The sequence below is a fragment of the Peromyscus maniculatus genome, chromosome 2 (genome assembly GCF_049852395.1).
Source record: "Peromyscus maniculatus bairdii isolate BWxNUB_F1_BW_parent chromosome 2, HU_Pman_BW_mat_3.1, whole genome shotgun sequence".
Lineage (NCBI taxonomy): Eukaryota > Metazoa > Chordata > Mammalia > Rodentia > Cricetidae > Peromyscus > Peromyscus maniculatus.
Genome location: NC_134853.1, coordinates 73,003,428 through 73,028,812, shown reverse-complemented (window position 1 = coordinate 73,028,812; position 25,385 = coordinate 73,003,428). Strand labels below are relative to the sequence as shown.

At 43.3% G+C, this 25,385-nt stretch overlaps 1 protein-coding gene and 1 pseudogene across 1 annotated transcript in view; one reads left to right on the top strand and one right to left on the bottom strand.

Moving 5' to 3' along the window:
• Tmeff1 (transmembrane protein with EGF like and two follistatin like domains 1) overlaps nucleotides 1-25,385 on the bottom strand; it is an 83,318-nt gene that overhangs the window by 13,520 nt on the left and 44,413 nt on the right. The window contains exons 6-7 of the mRNA XM_006973668.3: nucleotides 14,015-14,163; nucleotides 11,944-12,009 (exon numbers count right to left, since the gene is read on the bottom strand). Of these exons, the coding sequence (XP_006973730.1) occupies nucleotides 11,944-12,009; nucleotides 14,015-14,163 (215 nt within the window). The remainder of the gene's footprint in view (nucleotides 1-11,943; nucleotides 12,010-14,014; nucleotides 14,164-25,385) is intronic.
• LOC102925757 (Golgi-associated plant pathogenesis-related protein 1 pseudogene) lies at nucleotides 24,319-24,843 on the top strand (annotated as a pseudogene).

Here is a 25,385-nt window from a genome sequence, read left to right as displayed (position 1 = left end):
TTTTCTTTGTTTTTTCAAGACAGGGTTTCTCTGTGTAGCTTTGGAGCCTGTCCTGGAATTTGCTCTGTAGACCAGGCTGTCCTCGAACTCACAGAGATCCAAGATCCTCCTGCCTCTGCCTCCCGAGTGCTGGGATTAAAGGCATGTGCCACCACTGCCACCCCACCACTATACTAATTTAATTTATGCTAGAAGGAGAAATGAACTAGAATTCAAGCCACAAATCCTCAATCTTAAGCTCATCTCTGCTGCTTTGGGACCTCGGTAAGACCATTTAATTCTCCAACAGACACACAATGAGACACAGATGTAACCTTCTATTTTCTATTAGCCATATTCTAAAGTAAAAAAAAGGAACAAATTAATCTTAATCCTTCAGTTTAATAAATATGAGCATTTCAATATATAAATATGAAAATTGAGACTTTACAGTTGTTTCCAAGATCTCAATTCTGTCTGCCCCAATCCAAGTCACAGTAGTCACATATGGCTAGTAAGGCCCACATTGAACATTCTAGAACAGATAACTAAATCGGTTGATCTTCTAGTGATCACCTTCCATTGACCAAACATGATGCTAAGTCTTAGGGACACAAAAAAACAAGACATAGCTTGACCTGCAAGGGGTTCCAGGGCCTGCCTCAGCTCCCAGATGACCCTTCTGCTGTGGTAGAAGCAAGCGCCTCTCTCAGGATGCTACAACCTGAGCCCCCTTCCCTGACTACATCCTCACCACAGAGTGGGACACCTGTGTGGACTTTAAAATCAGCCCGTAAGACAGAGCTCCTTGGGAATCCAGACATTCCTGCTGTTGGTCCCTGTATAATTTCCAATTCTGAGAAGCAGTCTGTACCACGTACAAGGACATCTCAGGCATCACACTGTTTGGATCTGAACTCTGGTTACAGCGCTCCCTAACCGTGTGACCTCAAGACACAGCCTTTCACTTCCTAATCTGAGAAATGAAGATAATAACTACGTCGAGTTTTCACAGGGTTGATTTGAGGACTAAATGAGGTAAGAGCTAGCATATTAATAGTAGGTAGAGAGCTTTCAATTTTCTCTTAGAGTTTGTGCAGAGCTTTCAATTTTCTCTTAGAGCTTTTTTTAATTAAAAAAAAAATTATTATATAGTGTTTTGTCTGCATGTATGCCTGCAGGCCAGAAGAGGGCATCACATCTCATTATAGATGACTGTGAGCCACCATATGGCTGCTGGGAATTGAACTCACGACCTCTGGAAGAGCAGCCAATGCTCTTAACCTCTGAGCTATCTCTCCAGGCCCTCTTAGAGTTATTTATGAGTGTTTCGCTGGCATGTATTCATGTGTATCAAATGTGTGCTCTGGTGCTGGCTGAAGAGAGCACTGGATCCCCTGGAACTGGAGTGACTTGAATGATTGTGAGCCACCATGTGGGAACTGGAGACAGATCCTGGGTCCTCTACAACAGCATCAAGTATTCTTAACCACTGAGCCAACTCTCCAGCCCCTTGCACAGAACTTTAAAAACAGTCCTTGGCAAATAGTAAGTGCTTAATAAATATTACCAGCTGTTACTCTGTGCTTAATAAATGTTACAGGCATGAACTATAACTTTCACTTGTTGACATGCTGTATCATGAAGACATCTTGGCTTTGGGCGATGGGAGTGTACGTCAGTAGCAGAGCCTCTCCCCACAGGTTTGAAGTCCTAGGCTCAATCCCAACAACAGAAAAGAAAAATAAATAAACGTATGGATTTACTCATCTTTGGCTTCCATTTAAAAAGCTATCCAAGAACAAAATAAAAGGTTTCCACTTTGAAATTCCCATTCAGAAAGAAGCTGCTTTTAGCAGTCCTGCCCTGGGTCTCACAACACAGGCTGGAACTTAATTAACAGACTGCTTGTTTACAAACACTTGTGATCAAAGCAGAAGGCATGCCTCAAGCAATCAACACTGATGAGAAGGAGTTGAACAGAAACCAACTAAACTAAAACAAATGTACTTTTCTTGCTCTGGTTTTAAACCCAAAGTGCGGTTCAGCATTCCCTCTCAAGCCTTAAGTAACAGGCCACCCACATACACACTTCGCCACACCTCTCAGAACATGGAACTAAGTAATGGGACACTCTCAAAATGTATAATCGTGACACCACAGGGTGAGACTGCGAACCCAACTACCTGGTTGTAGCTAGAGTTTTCCTGCCTTGCCCACAGTCAGGACAAATCTTTGTCACCCGCCAGTCCCACAGCCGCTCAGACCCAACCAAGTAAACACAGAGACTTATACTGCTTACAAACTATATGGCCGCAGCAGGCTTCTTGCTAACTGTTCTTATAGCTTAAATTAATCCATTTCCATAAATCTATACCTTGCCACGTGGCTCGTGGCTTACCAGCATCTTCACATGCTGCTTGTCCTAGCAGCAGCTGTCAGTGACTCCTGCCTTCCTGTTCTTTCTTTTCTCCTCTCTGTTAGTCCCGCCTATACTTCCTGCCTAGCCACTGGCCAATCAGTATTTTATTTATTGACCAATCAGAGCAACACATTTGCCATACAGAACATCCCACAGCACTTGGTAAAATCCTGTAATGTGCGTAACAGTGGGACCGAGTGGCTCTGTAGAGGTCAGGTAGTGTCCTCATAGACCATAAGAAAGCCCCATACAGGGCAGGAAATTTCAGGCACAGTGCAGAGAAATTAAGGGACAAAGTGTGACACCAATAAAGAAGCGTTAAATGAATTCATGAGGGAAAGTGGTCCTGCACTAAACACAAAGTGAAGCATATCTAATAAAGCTGAGAGCCTGGCTGGCAGAGCCCAAACTCAGCATTCAATACACTCTCCTCCCGTGCTACTCTGTACTCAGGCTCAGCTACCCAGAGAAGGGAAAGGGAAGCTGACATGGCCCTGGCCCTCAGGAGCTTACCATCAACTTAAGGAATCAGCATATGCATGGAGAGATAACCAGCAGCAGGCCCAGCACGGTGGTTTACAGTTAAGAGGAAATTCACAAGGTAAGCCGCTGAGAAGGACCTACAAGCTGACTGAGTGGGACTGAAGGTAGGACCTCAAAGTGCAGGGAGCCGGAGGGCAGATGCAAAGGGCAGATACAGTGTGCACAGCATCTCGAATCATGAGCAAGGACTGGATCAGACCGCAGAAGGGTAAATAGAGATCAAAGCTGGGGGACTGGCTGAAACCAGATTATGGAAAAACTTCAATCTCCTGTAAGGCATGCTTTCTTAACCACACAGATGGAGAAAACACCCAAGGCCTCTTAACTGGAGGGCAGCTCAATGAAAACTGCGGTTTGAGTAAAATAAAATTCCCGAGAGTGGTTGCCTATGGCTAGCAGTGAGGGGGAATACCCAGGGACCAACTGCTAATGGGCATGGTTTCTCTTAGAGCAGTGGTTCTCAACCTGTGGGTCACAACCTCATTCCCAGGGGCCACCTAAGACCACTGGGAAACAAAGATATTTACATTATGATTCGTAGCGTAGCAAAATTGCTGTATTAAAGGGTGGAAGCATTAGGAAAGTTGAGAACCAGTGCCTTAGAGGGCAATGTAAATATTGTCAAGTTAGATTATGGAAATATTCGTATAACAGCATGAAAATTAACATTACTAAATCCTATGCTTTAAAGGGGTGAATTTAATGTTGTATGTGAATTATGTTTCAATAAAGGTATTCAAATAATTAGACAGCAACAAACAAGGAGCAGAAGTACAGCAGTTCTCAACCTGTGGGTCGCCACCCCTTTGACAAACTTCTATCTCCAAAAATGTTTACACTATGATTCCTAACAGTAGCAAAATTACAGTTATGAAGTAGCAACGAAAATAATTTTATGGTTGGGGTCACCACAACGTGAGGAGCTGTGTTAAAGGGTGGCAGCATTAGGAAGGTTGAGAAGAACGGAGTTACAAGTTAATAAAAGTGAGTGTAGGTTGTGGCCTCTGAGCTAGCTTAAGACCTGAGGGGGACATACGCAGGGCCCTTCTCTTCTCTCCCTCACGGGCTTGGATGGTGGGACTGACTCGGGCCTCAGGAGCAGGGTGGGACCAGCCATCAGCTTTCCAGGACTATGAGACAGATTTGCCTTATCCTGTTTAGTGAGTTGTTCTCCTCAAGATAATTTCCTAATAAATAATTCCTTCATCACTAATCTGTGGATTATAAGTGAGATGTGATAAATGTCTGTGAACTCAGCACCTGTGAGGTAAAGGCAGCATGATGGAGCATTCAAGGCTAGCCTGGGTTACACAGCAAGACCTGCAAGCTAAGCCAAGTGGCTGCTCAGAGCACTTAGTTGTCATACATAGGCCTTAGAGTCCACCTCCAGCAACACACACACACACACACACACACACACACACACACACACACACACACACACAGAGCTAAGCCAGAGTTGTGCAGGAGGAATAAACAGTAGGACATATCCCATATACTACTCACAAATGCATGCACAAGTAAGTAGTAAGTAAATCTCTCTGGAAGGTGTTTAAACTGTATGAGCTCAGATTCCCAGACCTGAAGGGTCCATAGAGGACATGTGACCTGCTGCAGGAATCCTTTAGTTTAGCCCTGAGAACACTTCCAGAGAAACTCATCAGAATGCAGTGAAGTTCTGATACTGTTGCGTATTTCTCATGCTGATGAAATCTCTAGCTTTGTACACATTTCCTAGTGTCAGCTCACACACTACCTACTGCTACCAGCATTGTATTAAGGTCAAACTTCCCATTCCTATTTGAACACATTTGGTTTACAACGACCTTTAAGAGCTATTTGTACCCAGGGCCTGGAGAGCTGGCTCAGTGATTAAGAGCACTGGCTGCTCTTGCAGAAGACCCAGATTCAATTCCCAGCACTTGTATGGTGGCTCACAACTGTCTGTAACTCCAATTCCAGGAGACTCAGTCCCTCTTCTGAACTCCACAGGTACTGTATCCACGAGGTACATGACATACATCAGGCAAAACATTCATACCATAAAATATAAAATATTTTTTAAAAAGAATGGTACCCAGTACATTTAATAGAACAGAGCTACCCTCTTTACTAAATATGTTAATAGTGCATCTTGTAAATGTCTCTAAATCTGAGCCTAATGATGCCCAGCCCAGGAGAGAGAGATTAGTAAACTGAATTAACTTAGATCTATGGTCATCCAAAAAGTGCTTTTTGGAGAGTACCATGTTCCCAGCATCATAGTAGATTCCTGGGGTTTGAGACAATGGCAGAATAAACAGAAGATAAGGACAAAGTCTCACTAAGCAACTGTGTGAAAAGAGAAAGAGCAGACTAGGGAGCAAGTTTCCCTGGGTAACAGCTGAGAGCAGGGTAAGGGTTCTGATGGAGATTCGGGAAGGAAAGCAGCTGGAGAGCACAGGGTTCTTACCAGATAAGGACAAGAGCACCAGGGCTCGGGACACCAGCTTCATTCTCATTCTACACTCAGTTTCATCTTTATCATATGCAAAATGAGGACAGCAAAGCTGCTGTGAGGACTCAAAGGCACAGGAGCACACGGTAGGACACTGGCCACTGGTGCTACTCAGGAGCCACGACGGCAGTCAGTACGGCAGGTGAGCTCACAGATATGGAGAACTGAAGCACAGTCAGCAGCTAACAGTGACACTGCAGACTGCAGTGATAACCACGTATCAAAAATGAAGCCAGGAATCCAGGGTTTGATTGTTCAGACTGATCCCAACTGCCCCCTGGATGTGACCACTGAGGCTCAGAGGAAGCGGGCCTCACAGCCTTAAGTGATGCTCACCTGTGACTGACTCCACGGCACAAGCTCTTGGCTATTAAACTACGACTTCAGTACGTTCCCTGGGAGGTGTGTAGGAGATGGACAAAAGCAGAATGTTCAAGCACCTGCTCTCTAGACTAAATAAATGGAACCGCTCCAAAAGGGAAAGATAAAAAAAAAAAAACCTTTGAAGACACAATAAAGCATGACTTCGAAACCAAAGCAGAGATGCAGCCTTGGCACAGAGAAGTAGACACAGAAGGATCCTGTCTGAACAATGACCCTAGGTAAGTGGTGACAGGCTCCAACAACAACGGTGTCAACCGCTGGTGTCTGAACAATGCTTGAAGTGTGTGCAATATAGAACAATGCTTGAAGTGTGTGCAGCGTACACAGTAGTACATCTGGCCACCCACTGACTCGTTCCACACAGAAGCTTCAAAAACAAATCTGCCATCAGCAGCCATATTTTCACACACAAAGGACAGTTCATTCTAAGTCAGGATGTCATAAGAAACCGTATCAAGTGGCCTATCTACACCAGGACTGGTCTACCAATCATCCAGCCTGGTCCACAGTGGGCAACCCGGATGAAGCATGAGGAACTGATCTTAGCAATTGAGAACGTACCTACAGGGTAAGCTGCTGTAGCCATACTTCCATCAGCACTTCAACTCTAGAGTTCCCTGTCCCTACAGAGCTTAAAACTTTAAATATCACGTGTTGCTTCCCAAACTGTGCCATCCTACATCTCAACCTTTACAACACTTACACATCCCTCTATGGACTTCCCTACCCCAGTCTCCTCAAATCCCGAGTTAAGCAAGTGTCTACCTAGTCAATACACTCCTATCTTCCCTGGAAAACCTCCCACACTGCTATAAATCCACTGCTCTCCATCCCAACCCTAACCCTCCCCCCTCCCCAACTACGGCAGGAAAACAACTCCTCTAATTATATAAACTTATCTACCTCCTCACCTATTCCCTTAGGAAAAGCCCTCCCATCCTCCTCAGGTTACCATACCCACTCTACTTCCTAGACCCCTCTTCCGGCCACCTTCCATCCTCACCTTCCCCTGGCAGGCTGGCGACAACCATCTCTAGGCAGGCCTTCCACTCTTACCCCACGACAAACGGCCCCTTCTCAGGAGCCCTTGAACAGCCCCGACAACTCTCCACCTGCTCACAACACACACTCAGGCACCTGTATCCCTGACTCATTGTCTTTAAAGAACACATCAAAAGATGCTGGATTGAAGTACATAAACAGTCATCAAGCAAATGAGACTCAGGAATAATGGCATCTCGCCATCTCTAGTGCCCCTGGCCAGCACAATCAAGACTAATGATTCTCAAGAACAAGTTCAAAGATGAGGTGAGGGTTGGAATGAGACGTGTGGGTGTCTTTCTAATTAAAGTGCCACAGTTCAATTTCGGCTGTATGAAGGTCTCTTTGGATTACAATGTCTGTATCATGAAGGAACTTCCTGGGTAGCTGGAAATACTGCCAATCACAGCAGGGTGTGATGTCGATGGAGTATATTCATTTCAGGTTGAAACTGTATCTCAAAAACTGGATAATTAGAATCATGCTGATACTGTGTACTGAAAGTAAATAGAAGAAAAATGGCAATAAAAACTGAAAGTGGGGCTGGGGTGATGGCTCGGTGGTTAGGAACTAGTACTTCCCTGGTACAGGACTTGAATTTGGTTACCAGCACCCACACTGGGCAGCTCACAACTTGAGTTCCAGAGGACATCTGTACTCAAGTGCATACACTCACACACAGATGTGTATATACATAATTAAAGTTCAATTAAACTCTAAAGAAAAAAAAGAAAGAAAAACCCTAAAGGTTGGTATTGGGTTCATGTGGGTTTGTTACATTACTCTCTTGACATTATCTTTGAAATTTTCTATATAAAGGTTGTATCTATCCCCCATATTCCTCACACTCAATTGTTGAGGAATATTACTTTAATGATGTAAAGATGTGTTACATTTGTTTATGCTGCATTTGTTTAATTAGGTAAAGATGTGATGCTGTTTCACCTTGTCTGCCTAAGGCACCTGACTGGTCTAATAAAAAGCTGAACGGCCAATAGCTAGGCAGAGGAGGGATAGGTGGAACTGGCAGGCAGAGAGAATAAGTAGGTGGAAGAAAGAATGAGGGAGAAAGAGTGAGATGCCCAGGGCCAGCCAGCTGCCAGCCTCCAGCCAGCCAGACACGGAAGAAGCAGAAAAAGACAGACATACAGAATGAAAGAAAGGTAAAAAGCTCTGAGGCAAGACAGAGATGAAGAGAAACATGTTAAATTAAGTTATAAGAGCTAGTATAGCCAGGTGGTGGTGGCGCACACCTTTAATCCCAGCATTCAGGAGGCAGAGGCAGTCAGATCTCTGAGTTCAAGGCCAACCTGGTCTACAGAGCGAGATCCAGGACAAGCACCAAAATTACACAGAGAAAACCTGTCGCCAAAACCAAAAAAAAAAAAATCTAGAATAAGATAAGGTTAAGCATTCATAACTAATATTAAGTTTCTGTGTCTTTGCTTGGGAGCTGGTTGGTGGCCCAAAGAGAAAGCCTGCAACACTCAATCATCAGACCTTTATGATTTCAAGATCTTATAATGCTGCTGTAAGCAACCCAATTAAACTCATTGAGAGGGGCACCTCTCCAAAAAACAAAACCCTTTTCCACTGGGCATTCCCCTCTAAGTTCCATGTTCCTGCTGGTGCAGTGTTCCTGCTTTCCACAGCAGGCCCTGTGGAAGTACCTCCTACCTACAGTCTTGGCTGTGAACTGCAGATACAAGTATTCACCAAAGACTCCTATCAGTGCTCCTATCAATGTGAGAACAGAAAACAAAATGCAACAGAGCTATCTTCTAACATATGTCCTTACTGTTTGAGTACTAAACTATCACAGCCTGGCTTCCATCTTTACTCTGTAGAAACTGTGGTCCAATGACCTTACTGTTTTCTTTTTTTTTTTTTTTTTTTTTTTTTTTTTTTTTTTTTTTTTTTTTTTTGGTTTTTCGAGACAGGGTTTCTCTGTGTAGCTTTGCGCCTTTCCTGGAACTCACTTGGTAGCCCAGGCTGGCCTCGAACTCACAGAGATCCGCCTGCCTCTGCCTCCCAAGTGCTGGGATTAAAGGCGTGCGCCACCACCGCCCGGCCGACCTTACTGTTTTCAAGGTGGCTGACTCCTCTTCCTGGAATGCCTTTCTGTAGCATGTTAAACTACTGGCCATCCTGTCTAGTTATCAACTCTGAACCAATGGTTCATCTCTAGATTTACGCTGAACAGTCTCCTAGATGAATTCCACATCACATCAAATCCCAAAAGGCAACTGATCACCTTCACCAACTCCTCCTTCACCTTTCACCAGACAACTCTCCCCTGTCCCTCTCAGCATATCATTTCTATAAAAAGAACCAATCATCTAAGTCTTTGTACTTAAGTCTCAGTAATTTTAGCTCTCACTGCCCCACATCTAAGCAGACAACCTGTCCCTTTTGAGTCTGCCAAATTCACCTCTCTGCCTTTGCCCATGAATACAATAAGCATGGTGTCCCTGCAGGTATCACTCATTCAAGTGGTTAGTGTTGGAGCCTTGTCTTTTTCATTTATATTATACTAATGATCCCTGTCTTAGTTTTTGTTCTATTGCTATGAAGAGACACCATGTCCACAGCAACTCTTATATAAGAAAGCATTTAATTAGGGCTGGCTTATAGTTTCAGTTTTAGATCATTTTCATCATGGCAGAGAGCATGGCAGCTTTCAGGCACACATAATGCCTGGATCCACAGGAAGCAGGAAGAGAGAGAGCCACTGGGCCTAGCTTGGGTTTTTAAAGCCCACCCATAGTGACACACTTCCTCCAACAAGGCCACACCTCCTAATCCTTCTCAAGCAGTGCCACTCCCTGATAGCTAAGCATCTAAATATATATGCCTATGGGATCCATTCTTATTCAAACTACCACATCCCTATGATTCAAAATAAAGTCTCAACTGTCCAACAGGACAAATCTGGCCCCCCAAGCTACTTTTCCCACCTACCTCCCCCTCCTTTCTCTAAATCCCTCAGCACTCTCCAATACATCCTGCTATAACATTTGAGTCCACATCTCTTCTGATGATCTTTTAGCCTCCCTAAACATCCTCTCTAACTGTAGGTCAAGTTTCGTTCACATTCTGTCTTCTCCATGACTTTTCTCACATCTTTCATGGTCCACCACCAAAGAGCATTCTGTCTTTTCTAAAGACCATTAACACTTTCCAACTTTAGTACAGGCATGACAATATTTAATTCCTACATTGTCAGATACTGGTTAAGCACATGTCATACCATAGTGCACACATTCATACATACATACATACATACATACATACCATGTACTAAATTATCTTTCCTTCCACAAGTAATGTTGCTAAAAAGACAGACATAAATTAAACCTATAATAAATAATATCTTTTAATTTCATTTAAGTTATATGGCAATTCTTACGTGTACAGAATTTTTAGTACCTCAAAAGTGGAACAGACAAGATTATCAATATGTAGTCATATTATTATGTGATTTTATGAACATTACACAAGTGTTTGGAGTATACACAATTCCCCAAATTGCCTTAAAAATGAGTTGCTAACTACTGAAAAAATGGTCTTCCTTGGGTATATATCAGTAGATAGAATAAAACCAGAGCTGGTCTGCTATGGCTCTGGAGGGAACACAGCTGATTTCAAATTTTAAATACAGCACTTTGTATCAGCAGAGAAAACTGTTTTTCAGGGCCTCATGGGTTTTAAGAAATTCAGATTTAATACAATTCAAGTATAGGAAGTAACATATTATTCAATTACAGAAGTTACTATTTACTGAGCACTTACAAACATGTTAGATTCTGTTCTAAGCATTGATGAATAATCTTACTTAACTTTGATGAAATTCTATGCAACAGGGACACTTGAAAAATCAGACATATAATGAAGATCACATTTTTCCCCTGTTGTGGTCTGTGGATCGTTAGGAGCCAAGGCTGCCAAAGAAGTGCTCTACTGCTGAGCTAGTCCTCAGCCCTTGGTGTGTTGAGACGGGATCTCACTACATAGCTCAGGCTAGCCTTGAACTTGCTACACAGCCCAAGTTGGCCTTAGCCTTATGATTCCCCTTCCTCAGTCTCCAAAATGTCTTGCATATCACACATTTTTACATTCATTTTGTTAGTATTTTTAAGAATTTTATACATAAGTGTTGTACTTACAACATCGCTATCCCCCTCCCTCTGTCCCTTCCAACTCCTCCCATGCTCCTCACTCCCTCTCAAATTCATGACCTTTCCTTCTTTAATTACAAATTAGTTGAATGTGTACTTGTGATGGGGCAATTATATACAAATGGTGATCTAGGGGTCCAGTGATGTAACTTCGCTCTGATTAACCAGATTAACATCCCTGAGTCTCACGCCTGCCATTGGTTAAGTGTTCTTCATATTACTACTTGTAAGCTTCAAATAAGATAATGCATGTGACCACAAGACAGGAAAGAGCAATGGAAATTAAGCTCAAGGATTCTAGTCTCTGCTTTGATCTTTACTCAACATGAGACACTGTGCAAATAAATGATATGGCTTCTTTGAGTCACGTCCATTCTCATCTACTAGGATTAGCAACACAAAGGAAAGAAGCCTTATTTACAATCCACATACAACTCAGGATCTGAGATACAGACAGAGCAGGATAAGTGCTCAGATGTGGGAGGGTGTAAAGGGATCTGATCCAGATTTGGGGGTCAAGGAGTGATTCTCAAAGGAAATGATTCCAACACTGAGACTGGAGGAGATGAGCAGGAGTTAGCCAGACAAAGAGTGAAGACTTCCAGATAGAAGGAATGAGGTTCAAAGACCTGGGCATAGAGGAAAATGTTAATCATAGATTCTAGAGAACTTCACATCGTAAGGAATCATTTAAAATCAATAAAAAGCATACATGGGAGCACTCTCTGAACTGAGAGGAACCTTAACTATTTCAATAAACACTGCTAATCAATTGTATCAAGTGTATTACCACAGGGAACTAAGCTAAAGGGCGGCCACAACGGAAACAGAACCACTAGGGACAGCTGGTGGCCATATTTCAAATTTTGATTCAAATCTAGAAAATCGTAATTCAGTACCTTTCACATCTGGTCGATACTGCAGCCCATCATCTTTCTTTCCCAATAAATTCGTATCATCTGTGTCTGCAAGAAAAAGCAGTTATCAAGTTAACAAATCCACGATGCTGAAGTCACACCAAAGGACTCACAATTATCCCAGTTGCTCTGGCTCTTTTTTTTTTTTTTCTAGTATTTTTTTATTTTATTTATTTTATTTTACAAGAATGGATGAAAAAAAATGTGGTACATATACACAATGGAGTACTACTCAGCAGAGAAAAACAATGAAAGCATGAAATTTGCAGGCAAATGGATGGAACTAGAAAAAAATCATCCTGAGTGAGGTAACCCAAACCCAGAAAGATAGTTATGGTATGTACTCACTCATAAGTGGATTCTGGCTCCTTTTTAACTGTACACCTACCCTGCTCGTGCATATTTTTTTTTAAACATTCTACTCTTCTAACAGTTAGGCCTGCATTCATCATGTACAAGAATAACACTTTGACATCTACAACACTGTGGGAAAGTTTCCACCACTCTCATCACCAATGGTCCCACCATTGCTGTCTCAGATCTCCAATGAGCCCAGGTAGATCTCTGCATGATTAACAGATTTCATTCAGACTTCAGCTCAAATGTCACCTACTTTAAAAGTCATTCCTGTGTAAACTGAAATAACATACACCCCTTAGAGAACCCCACTCGCCAGGGGACCACTGAGCTCAAGATTTATCTTTTCCTACCACGTTTACCTGAACATGAGATTACAATCAAGATGGGATCTCGGCTATTCTGTCAAACAACATGAAGACCCTTGTCATGTGAACTGCACTGGACTGTGAAGACTAAAGGGGACCGTAAACACCTGCTGAGAGGTGCAGGCTTCCACCTCCAACACCCAGTGAGAGAGGCAATGGGAGGTGCAGTTAGGCATGGATAGAAAATTACTGAGAGGAATAAAATAAAACTTAAGGCTTCACCACTCTGTATCAAAGCTGTATAAATTTCAATTAAAACTCTCCATCTTGCCCATTGCTCTGAACTGGATATTCCAGGAAAGAAATAAAGCATTCAAGCATCCCACCTAAGCTCTAAATGTACTGCATGAAATAAACTAAACTGTATTCCAAGACACAAGCTAAGAGGAATGTCTACCTATAGGATCTCTCTGCCAGGAAATGGCTTCCTCCATCATGCCCCATGACTACCCTACCTGGAAAGCCTCTGAGGATCTGCTAGCTGCTCAAAACAGATATGAGAAGCGTGTCACAAACAACTCATTATTAAGACAAAATAATAAACTCACCTTTACAACCTTGTTGCATTGGCTCAAATAAAAGCACATGCCTTTAGTAAGCACCCCCACCCCACCCCACCCCACACCACTCCAGAACAAGGATAAAGGGAGTTGATCAGAGCAAAGCAGGGAAGATCTATAACCCAAGTCCACAAGGATGGGTCTGTCTTGCATGTATTACTAGAACTGATTCACTAACCCATCCCACAGGGTATGAGGACAGAAGCCTGTCACTGTTTCAGTGACTGTTACCATTCATAGTAGGAGAGAAAACCCATATATGGTTCATGATTCCTAAATCAGAACAAACAGGAAGAAGGACAAATGGAATTTTTCCTTTACGTTCTGTAACTGTACACTAAAAACTATAACTGCATATAACATGTGGGGAGAGGGGACAAAGGGAACTCTGTGAAAATAAATGTAACTACTGTGCTACAAGGGAAAGTGAGAATATATACAGCAAATGTACAGTTTTACTGTAATTAAAATAGTCTAACCTCTAGCTCTAATTGAATTTGAAAAACTATAAATACATCTCAAACTGATTCAGATATACTCACATCAAGCAAGAATAAGCTTAGCAACCAACCAAGACACACGGTTTATGTCTGGAGAGGGTGAAAACAAAGGGATGTCTAAACTATAGCAGATGAAACTTAAAAATAGGCAGTAATAAAAAGACCACGCCTGAAGAATTAGTCATTTCATAAGGCTGAGACACTCCCGAGCCAGAGTACCAGCATGTGATGTTCAAGACATGTTCTTGGTGGACAGAAGGGCTTTTACCTGTGCAGTGGCCAAGATGTCTTATGTCGATCTGTTCTTGCTTTATACAAGATGCTTCTCGAACGAAACAGGGATTGTTATAGGAACTCCCATCGGAAGCACACACGGGGTTAAAACTGTACCCACTGCAGTCTATATTACATACACACCTGTTGAGAAAGACAATAATTACCTGCATTGGACAAAGAAAGGATTCACGGCACAGCGACAGCAAGCAGAGACTCCTGACATTCTCACTGCCTTCTGCAACATGAGGCAGAACAATGCTAGGTCCTGATAAATCCCCAGTGAACTAAATGCCCGACTGAAAAATATCTCTCAGGTATGGATTAGGAGATACTGTTACCTCAGTCAGTAGTCTTTAGGATTTTCATTTTTAGATCAATGTCAACAACATTAATTAAAAAAAAAAAAAAAGACGGCACCAATGGAAAGAGCACAGGAGAGTGTTCTAAACCAAAGGTCATGGTTTGTACCAGCATTGTCCTCAAAGTCTTATTTTACCCACCTGTGTGATAGATGATAATACACCTACACCAAACAGTTGGAACCATTAAAAATATAGTAGATATGAACTATGTCGAAAGTGCTTTCTAGCAACACATCTACCTGGGCAAGCGAGCATTTCCTGTATCCAGATCCCACATCCAGAAGCCAGGAGCCCAGGCCATGGAACTACTCCCCAGTCCAGTGGAGCCTAACAGTGGGGTGATACACAGTCTCTAGCAAATGTCCCTGCCCTCCTAGTGAAAACAAATATGGATAAAGCACTTTGAAACGCCTCAGGCTACGCAGTGGTGGCGCACGCCTTCATCCCAGCACTCCAGACAGACACAGGTGGATCTCTATGAGTTCGAGGCCAGCCTGGACTACAGAGCAAGTTCCAGGATGGCCAGGGCTATACAGAGAAACCCTGTCCTATCTGGGAACAAAACAAAACAACACAACAACAAACTTCCTCTTGGATATACCCCCCCCCCCCAAGTGGGAAGGAAAGCCAGCAACATTGAAAACACCGGTGACATGAAGACAGACGGAAGTTCTGCCTCTCTAAAGGTGATTTTTCACCTTAAAGGTGTTTACCAAATGGGCAGATCCAATTATCAGCTCTGGAATTCAATGAACAGGAGACACACTATAATGACCCACCTAAGGGATGAAATCCAGAGATCTCCACAAAGCTGCAAGCGTTGGCATGAGTTTCCATATGCCACAGGAAATGCTTTTTAAACAGGGCTGCCCTGAGCCACAGCACTGAACACTGGGAGAAAGTAAGAGGTTAAGGACTGGGTGGGCCCTGGGCAAGTAACAGAAGCAAATAGGCTCTCCTCTAGAGAAGCCCAACTGCATCCTAGGGCTCTGTGATTCTCCTGCAAAAGTGAGAAAAATTAGGCACCCCTCCAAACATAAAAATTCATAAAAGAGTAAGAGAAAATAAAAGTACTTTAGAAAAAACAAGGTCATAAGTGTGTTTCTATTGACTATTGAAAGGATTCTAAATAAAGAAAAAAGGATCCCAAAAGGAAGGCTGAGATGCAAATACAATGAAGAACCAAGGTACAGATGTGTGCAAGTAATGCTAAGAAAATGTTGAATATAGAAGATAACAGCAGTGTCTTCCAAAGTCACTTCAACACTAATAGAGAAAAGAATTCAAAATAGGAACAGGGCAGAAAGAAGAAAGGCCATACAAAAAGTACAAGTCAAGGGGGGGTACACACATACACACACACACACACACACACACACACACACACACACACACACACACTTAGAGAAAATTCAAGAAGACTAAATTTTGCAATTACAGAGCAAAGACAGGCTGGATAAAATTACAAACGAAAGCTCTATGCTGCCTCCATGTTAAGGCTCTGGAAAGCACATGCTGCTCTTGCATAGGACCCTGGTTCAGTTCCCAGTACCCATAGCAGGTGGCTCTCAACTGCCTGTCACTCTCCAGGGGGCCTGATGCGCTCTCCTGGACTCCACAGGCACCTGCACGCACACATGCACATACCCACACAGTCATCATATACACACGATTAAAGAGAAATGTGTTAAGATGTGATAATATAAAAATTGAGACAAGAAAATGAACAGCGAAGGAGATACACTTGGTGTGGGTGGAGTTAGCATCACATAAAAGAAGACTCAGGACAAAAAGGATCATAATACAGAAGTTAGGAGGTTCCCCTGTAATACTCAAACATTTTACTATCAGGAAGATTGTCTAACATTCTAATAGTCTCAAAATCTACAAAGCAAATATTGACAAGACTACTGTGAAGAATACATAACTCAGTAACTCATAACGCAAACATAAAACGCCAGGGAAAATGAAAGCAATCACTCTCGCGCTCTCTCTCTCTCTCTCTGTGTCACACACGCGCGCACACACACTGAGATTTGCTTAAAATATTTCCCCCAAAAAAAGTTAAGAAGAGAAGAAAAGATGAAACAAACTTAGCCTTTTGAAGATGAGTGACGGGTATATGGAGAAGGGTCCACTTTAATATTTTTTCCTTTCCTGTGTGTTTGAAGATTCCTTTAATTCCTGATACTCTACAGACCAGATGTGAAAAGTAAAACTAAAGACTAAAAGATTTAGAAGATTAAAGGTAAAAAAAAAACTGATAGCCGGGCGTGGTGGCGCGCGCCTTTAATCCCAGCACTCGGGAGGCTGAGCCAGGCGGATCTTTGTGAGTTCGAGGCCAGCCTGGGCTACCAAGTGAGCTCCAGGAAAAGGCGCAAAGCTACACAGAGAAACCCTGTCTCGAAAAAACCAAAAAAAAAAAAAAAAAAACTGATAAATTTGACTTTGAAATAAAAAAAGGATAATTACAGCCCATATAACCAACAAAAAATTAGTATCCAGAACACATGACTATAAACCAGCTTCTTAAAGGATATATAGTTGATGGGGAGGAGGACAGAAAGAACAAAGAATGGGAGAAAAGTATATAAACACAAGATTATAAAGTTGTGCAACCTAACAAGGTTTATTATTAATAATCACGGAGCTGGGAAGTAAGGCCACAATCACAATATCCAAGTCACAATGACAGTATCAAGCGTAGTTGAGAGCAGGTGCTGGTGAGAGCCTATTAGAATAGCCACCTTGGGACTGCTCCTTCCCATGAACAGCTAGACTTGGATTTGTTCAAGAACATCACTATTCAGAGGACTCCCAAGTCTCTTACAGGTGTGCACCAGGAGACATTAAGTACACAGTGTTTTTCACGAGAAGACTATAAATGACCCAAATGACTGTATGTGATAAAATAGGCCATAAAAGGATGTGGTACTATCAAATTCAACACACAATGAAAATGAATGGACTCCAGCTACGTACAATGACCTAAAGGAATCTCAAAAGCACTACTATTACATACAAAAGGTGAAGGATATGTGTGTTATTTCTTGTCAACTTGATATAAGTCTCTGGGTCATTTGGAAAGAAAGAACCTCAGTTGAGAAAATATTTCCACCAAACTGGCCTATAGGCAAATCTGTGGAGCACTGTGTTGGTTAACAATTGATGTGAGAGGGCTCAGGGAAAGCCCAGCCAGCTACAGGCAGTACTACCCATGAGCAGGTCTGGGGTGTGTAAAAGAGCAAGCTAAGCAAGCCACAGGGAGTAAGTCAGTAAGCAGCATTCCTCCATGGTCTTAGCTTCAGTTCATGCCTCGACTTCCCTCAATGATGGGCTGTGATAAGGACATTAAACTAAATAAACACTTTCTTCCCCCAGGTACTTTTGGTCATGGTGTTTATCACAGCAATGGAAAGCAAGTTAAGACAATGCACCCAGCATAATTCCATTACATAAAACTAAAGTTTAAAATATAAATCAAAGGGTAGGAGAGATGTCTCAATGGCTAAGAGCACTGTCTGACCTTCCAGAAAACCTGGGTTCTATTCCCAGCACACACATGGTGGTTCACAGCCATCTATAACTCCAGTCCTAGGGATCTGATGCCCCCATCTGGCCTCTGTAGACACTGTATGTATGTGGTACACAGGCATACATGGCAGCAAAACACCAATGCACATAAAATAAAATTTTAAAGGAAAAAAGCATAGGACTGGACTAGGCCCTCTGCACGGTAGGACAACTGTATAGCTTGGTTTGCTGGGGGCAGGGGCTGGCAGTAGGATCAGAATCCATCTCTGGTGCATGAGCAGGCTTTTTGGAGCCCTCAACTTATGAGGGGACACCTTGTGCAGCCCTGAGGCAGGGGGAGGGGCTTGGACTTGCCTCTACTGGATGTGCCTCCCCATGGGAGGCCTTGCCTTCTAGTCAGGGAGGAGTGGGGGGAGGATTGGGAGGGTGAGGCTGGGGGACGGGAGGAGGGAAGAGGGAGATCTTTAACTGGTGTGTAAAATGAATGAAAAAATTTTCTTAATAAAAAAAGTAAATAAATTAACAGCAAAGTAATATATATTTTAAGAGATATACCACCTAGAATAAAACTATAAAGAACCCAAGGGCACATTTTACACAAAGTGCAGGCTTTTAGGGAAGTGGGAGAGTCAAGGAACCTGCAGTACTAGTAAATACTATGGCTTGAATAGAAGGGACCTCCCCAAGACTTGTGTGTGAAGCCTTGGTGCCCAGTACAGTAGAATTCAGAGGCAGGACTTTGGGATGTGACTGATCAGAAGGGCTGTTTTCATCAGTGGATTCACCCACTGATGGATTCTTATTTGACAGCATTACTGGGTGACCGTGGGAGTTAGGAAACACTAAGGATCCGTACTGCCCCCAGCTCTTCCTGTCTCTCCGCTTCCCATCCACTGTAAGGTCAACGGCTGGGCACTATTGGGCCCTACCTGCTTGCTACTCGGTTTCCCATAGCAACGGGGCCAAGTGACCATGAACTTCACAGCCTCTGAAGGAGTGAGCAAAGCAAAAAGCTTTCTAAGGTTACTTTTCTCTGGTGTTTTACCAGAGGTGAGAACAACACCATAAAACTCTATTCCTTAGTTGGGAAGGACGATTCACAAAAGCTTGTTTTATTTTTGTGCTACTCTGAGTGTATAAGCTTTCTTGAGAGAAAAAGGCAAAATTAAACTCATAAGAACAATATCCACTAACAAGTAAAATAATAATAACAGTCTCATGCCATTATTTAATTTCTAGAATACAGGAGTTGGGAAAAGAACCAGAGAGTGTGGGGTGCCTAAGAGTTTAGCTGAGCAGCAAAGGTTGAGATGAGAAGAGATACAGAACTACGTGAGAATGAAAACATTTGCACAAACATTTAGTTCTCACTTTCTCTTCTCTCTCTCTCCCTTCTCTCTCCCTCTCCTTCTCTCCCTCTCCTTCTCTCTCGCTCTCCTCTCTCTCTCTCTCTCTCTCTCTCTCTCACACACACACACACACACACACACACACACACACACACACACACACACACACACACACGGCACTCTAGAAAGCCAGTGAAGCACAGGGCTTTAGGAAGCCGTCTACCCCCAATCTTGCATCCAGTGCAGGGTCCCGTTCCCCCCCCCCCCCCGAGATCTGACGCGCTGTCACCCAGCCTGCCTGCCCACTTGCAGTGATGGTCAGCTTCCTGTCTCACCAGGCAGCACATGTCACAGTGGACTGGTTTCTCCCCAGAATGGGCCCCAAACCTGCATCCCAGTGTCTCCCACCTTTGACTCATTGACGTGGTTCGATTATGAAGTGTCCCCCACAGGCTCCTGGGTAAACACTGGATTTCCAGATGGTGGCACTATCTTAGATTTGGGGAACTAGGATTAACTTTGGGTGTGTGTGACCTTGCTGCAGAAAGTAGGATACTGGAGGCATGAATATGATGACCATACCTCCTCCTCCTCTCTGCCACTCTCTCTCTCTCCTGTCTCTCTCCCTCTCTCAACCCTTCCTGAATACAGGAAGGGAATACACTCCTCCTCCATGATTTTCTACCCAAGAACAAAAGGCTAAGCAATCATGGGCTAAAATCTCTGGGACCATAAGCTATGCAAGCCTTTCCTTCTCTAAATTGCTCTCTGGTGTTCATGTTATAGCTATACAAAGGCAATGGACAGGATTCAGAGTCCACACATAATAACCTCAAAATATCTTCCAAGAACACCCTCTATATACTCAGAAAATCATCATCATATTATATATAAGTTCTCACTTCTGTAAACTGGATCTCAAGATTATTCATCACACACCAATGTGATAGCTTTTAATCTGCAACATTTTTATAATAAAGCTTAAAATTTTTAGCCAGGTGGTGATGGCACACACCTTTAATCCCAGCACTTGGGAGGCAGAGGAAGGCAGATCTCTGTGAGTTCAAGGCCAGCCTGGGCTACAGAGTGAGTTCTAGAATAGGCTCCAAAGCTACACAGAGAAACCCTGTCTCAAAAAAAAAATTTTTTTTAAAGATTATTCAATGATCACTCATTATTGTAGTATCCAACATCCCATCCCCCACCCAGATTCAGTATCTTATATGATGCCACAAACAAAGCATACATACAGTATAGAAATAATTACCTTAATTATTCTAGCTAATGTAAATAAACACAGGGAAGATGGCATTGATGTTTCTCATGATTATATCTAACTTTGATTCATATCAAGGTTCTTAAACATATTCATTTCTGCTTGTAATATCTTCTGGAACCAAGGACTCGAAGGATCTCTATCAAAATTTTAGGTTACCTCAGAATGCTAAAAATAGTTTGGGCTCTGATTCTATTATTCAATCTCTCCCAGACTGACAGTCATAAGTCAGACAAGTATATTACACATTTTTACTAAGTCACCAATAAAACACTGATAAAGATAGAATCACGTAGCCTATCATTAGAAAACTACCTTCAGAGCTTACAGAAAAATCAATCCACCGCTGAATAGCTATGAAAAAAAGCTTCAGGCCCTGGATGTGGGTCAGTTACTAGAGTGCTTGCCTGGCATCCCCCAAAGCCCTTGGTTTGAGCCCCAATTCTGCATCAGCTAGAGATGACACACACCTGGAACACCAGCACTGGGACGAAGAGGCAGAAGGACCTACAGCTCAAGGACATCCTCACCTACACAGAAGGCTGGAGGCAGCCTGAGCTCCATGAGACCCTGTCTCAAAAAGCAGGAGTGGGAGCTGGGCCTGCACCTACCATCTGCCCGCCTTCTGACCCATGTGCACCTGGGGCTGGCAAACACCTCTTGCTAAGATTCTTAGATACTGCAATTAAGGCTCTGCACAGCCCTGATACAGGAAATCTTACTGTACCACCACCACCACCACCCCCCAAAAAAAGAAAGAAAATAAGGTTAGCTTGAGCCTGACTTGTTCCTGGTAAGCCCATGCTGTTACTAGAAATCTCAATGTGTGCTTGGAAACAAAGTGAATGAAACAGAGGACTTAGAAGAAATCCAATGCTGAAAGTCGCTGGGGCTCAAAGATCATGACTCGACTAGAACCAAGCTTTTCCATTAAACAAAGGCCCAAAGACCTTTCCCACTACTTGGACAAAACCTGGGGCATTAAATTAATTGTGAAACTATTTATCATAAGAAGTGCCCCACCCCCTTCCCCCTTTGTTCTTGTTTTCCGTTTCTTCTCCTCCAGGCTTAGCATAAAAAGGGGGGGTGTGGGGAACATCCCCTAAGTAAGATACCTCACTGTTAGCACAAATGCAGACCTGGTTCGCTAACATCGCATCCACCACAGCCCATGCTCCCTGTAATTCGTCTATACGAAAGTAAGACAAGCTTTTTAACTACTCCCCAAGTTCAAACACTTGTACATGTGTTTACCCTTCAAGGCAAAATAACACTTGGAATGCCTATTCTGGGGGCCAAGGACAGTTGCTGCACACAGACACGTAAAGGAGAAACCAGCGGAAAACAGGAGGCCAAGCCACCAAGAGAACAGATGAAACTAATTCCCAAAAGCAATCCGGCAAAGGTAATGGACTTTCTGGTAAACTCATAATAGAAAAGGAAACTGGGTTAAAGGTGGTAAAACGACTGATCCAAAAAGGGGGCGCTCTCTCCTTTCCGTCTGCCCCCCAGGAATGAGGGAAATTTACGGCAGAAATGAAGCAGCTGGGGGGGGGGGGGTGAAGAATGGCAGAAGTGAAACAACCCAGGATGAAGCAAATAGTTCCACTAAGCAACAGTTTTCTACCTGCAGGACAGACCGATGGAGAATATGGACAGAGGACAAGAAGGTGAAGAGAAAGGAGAAAATATGAAAACCAAGTGTGTTGGGGGCATACAGCTACAGCAGAAACCTAGACACTATTCACTACCACCCTCGTCATGCATTAAGAATAGTCTTACTAGGAGTGTAACTCAGTAGGTAGAGTTCTTGCCTAGCATGCACAAAGTCCTGGGTTCACTATCCAATACCATATAAAAAGTGCAAGCCTCTAATCCCAGCACTAGGGAGGTAGATTCAAAAAGATCAGAAGTTCAAGATCATCCTGAGCTACATAGGGAGTTCAAGACCAGCCTAGGATATGAGTTTGTCCCAAGATGGTTAGATACACAGACAGACAGACAGTTCAAAACAAGGGTTGCCAAACTACAGGTCAATGCAGACTGACGCCTTTTTTGTACATACACAAGCTAATAAAAATTTTCTATATTAGTGTGTGTGTATGTGTACGTGTACGTGAACTTGTACGTGTGTGCATGTGTGTGTGCACACATGTGCATATTTTATGTAGGTGCCTATAGCGGCCAGAATTGGGTCTCCCCTAGAGCTGGAGTTACAGGCAGTTGTGAGCCACCAGACATGGGTGCTGGCTGGGAACCAAACTCTGATCCTCAGGAAGAGAAGCAATCGTTCCTAACCACTAAGCCATCTCTCCAGCCTCTAAGAAGGGTTTTTGTATTTTTATTTGTAAAGGGGTAACCATAACAACTCACATGCAGCCTGCAAAGCCTGAAGGACTTACCATCTAGCTTTCTGCAGAAAAGGTATGCCCACGCCTGGTTTACAAGACAAAAATGAGGCAAAACTGAAGGAGCAATAAAATAAAAATGGCAGCAAGTAGAGAGAGCTGAAGACCTGTTCAGAACTGTGAAAAGAAAACGGTTTGCAAAAAGCGACAAGACACTGTGCTAATCTTGTCGGCAACCACTCGACTGAGAAGCGTCATTGTTTATGGTGGGCATGGGGATCAACCAGAACCACCTTGAACAAATGCCTGGCAGAGACAAGTGTTCCTCGGTGGGATGGAACCACTGCATCTACTTCCAAGAACTATGAACAAACCATTGCCGGTGATTTCTGCAGCATCGAAGGAATGAAATGATATTAGCATCTTAAGGAAAGGCCAGCTCAGTGAAGCAATGAGCAGGAGAGGAAATATTAAATCACAAAGGCTACAGACACAACTGGCTACAATAGCTACAGATGTTCCCAGATGCCAACAGTGGGGGGCAGGGGGGCATGATGCCCAGAGACCAGGAGGTGAAGGCATGAAAAACCACTGTGAGGGAAAACTCTAAGCACATGTCGACCATTGACTGTATTTATTGTGTTGGGACGTGACAGTCACATCATTTCATCCTGACAAATACAAATGCCAAAGGGAAACCAAAAAACACTGTAAGACCCATGAAGGGTGTGTGAGATGACATGCTCTCTATGCGTTTGTCACATGAAGTGAATTTTAGAGCATGGACACCGTCACATGGCCACATTAGTCAAGTCTTTCCACCAAACTGCCTCCCTTTTCTCTCTGATACACCAGGGGCACTCCTGCCTCGGGGCTCTCTCTCCTCCCACAACACTATTCTAGAGAAATCCCCCTGCTCAGTCCCTAACCTCTAAGTCTCTTCTTAAGTCATAAAATAATGGCTGAAAAGGAAATTACTGCTACAAAAAAGTAATTTGGGACTGAGGAGACGGCCCAATGGGTAAGACTACTTGCTACACAAGGATGAGAGCCTGCGTTTGGATATCCAGTACCCATGGGCTGGGCATATCCTTGAACAGCTGTGACCCTACCACTGGCAATAGGGGCATTACCAGGGCTTGCTGACCAGCCAACCTACCCCAAAACAGGGCAAACTCCAGAGTGGAAGACCCTGTCTGAAGAGAATAGAATGGAGAATTATAAAAATAAAAATAAAAATAAAAATAAAAATAAAAATAAAAAAACACCCTAATGTCGTATTCCAGCCTGCACACACGCTGGTGATCACACTCACTTTCACACACACACAAACACACACACACACACAAATACACATACACCACACACAAAAGGGTAGGAGGAAAGAGGGAGGGAGGGAAAAGAATATAGGTCACCCAGCACAGCGCATGCCCTATGGAGCCAAGGAGTGCACACAGCTGGCTAAGGGCAAGTCAGATTTCAAACAGTTTACTAACAAGGTCCTCAAGGCCCTCAATGAAAACCACGCTCAGCATGGTGTCCCCCCACTGAAGCTTTGCAAGAAGCTCAAGCAGGAAGCTCAGCAGTATTCGGAGACTCTGGCCAGCACAAGAATCCTCAAGCACAGCTCAGAGTCCAGTTGTGGCCAGTGTGGGGAGAACCTCACATAGGCATCCTACTATTAGACAGGAAAGGAAGTGGCTGACAGATGATACAGTGAAATCAAGAACTACAACATCCAGCAGCCTGGCTTCACCCCGGGACGGGACACTTCACAGCCATGGTATGGAAGAATACAAGGAAGACGGGCGTGGGGAAGGCGTCTGCAAGTGATGGGTCCTCCTTTGTGGTGGCCAGGTACTTCCCAGCAGGGAATTTGGTCAACCAGGGCTTTTTCGAAGAAAATGTGCCACCTCCAAAGAAGTAACTCTCCAAATGTAACAAGAAGGCAGAGACACACATACAAAGTGCCTATAGAACAACAAAGAGCCAGCCGAGCGTCTGTCCCTGTGGGTGTGTGTACTCTGGAGCATCTCCTGTGCACACACTCTAGGCAGCTGCGCATGAGCTCATTTCCAGTTAAAGGACGGGCATCTGAAGCATTTGTCCAGAGGGTTACCTAGACCACAATTACTTAGATTTGAGTATGATCAATTATGACATCTTTTGGCTTTTAGTTTTTAAGCAGACATTTTTTGTATCTTTCTTACTTCAAATATCCATCCTCGGACTTTGTGTGTTCTGAATATTTGCCATGCTGAGCAGTGAGCTCATGTTACATGATCATCCTGCACTGTAATCTCCTTTGGGTAGACTCTGAAGAGTATTAAACCTCCCTTTAAAATGTGAAAAAAAGGAAGAGAAAGAAAGAAAAAAGAGAGAAAGACACACACACACACACACACACACACACACACACACACACACATAAAATAAAAGGCAAAGTTACAACAAAAAAGATCAATAAAATCAAAAGTCAGTAGACTCAAGTCAG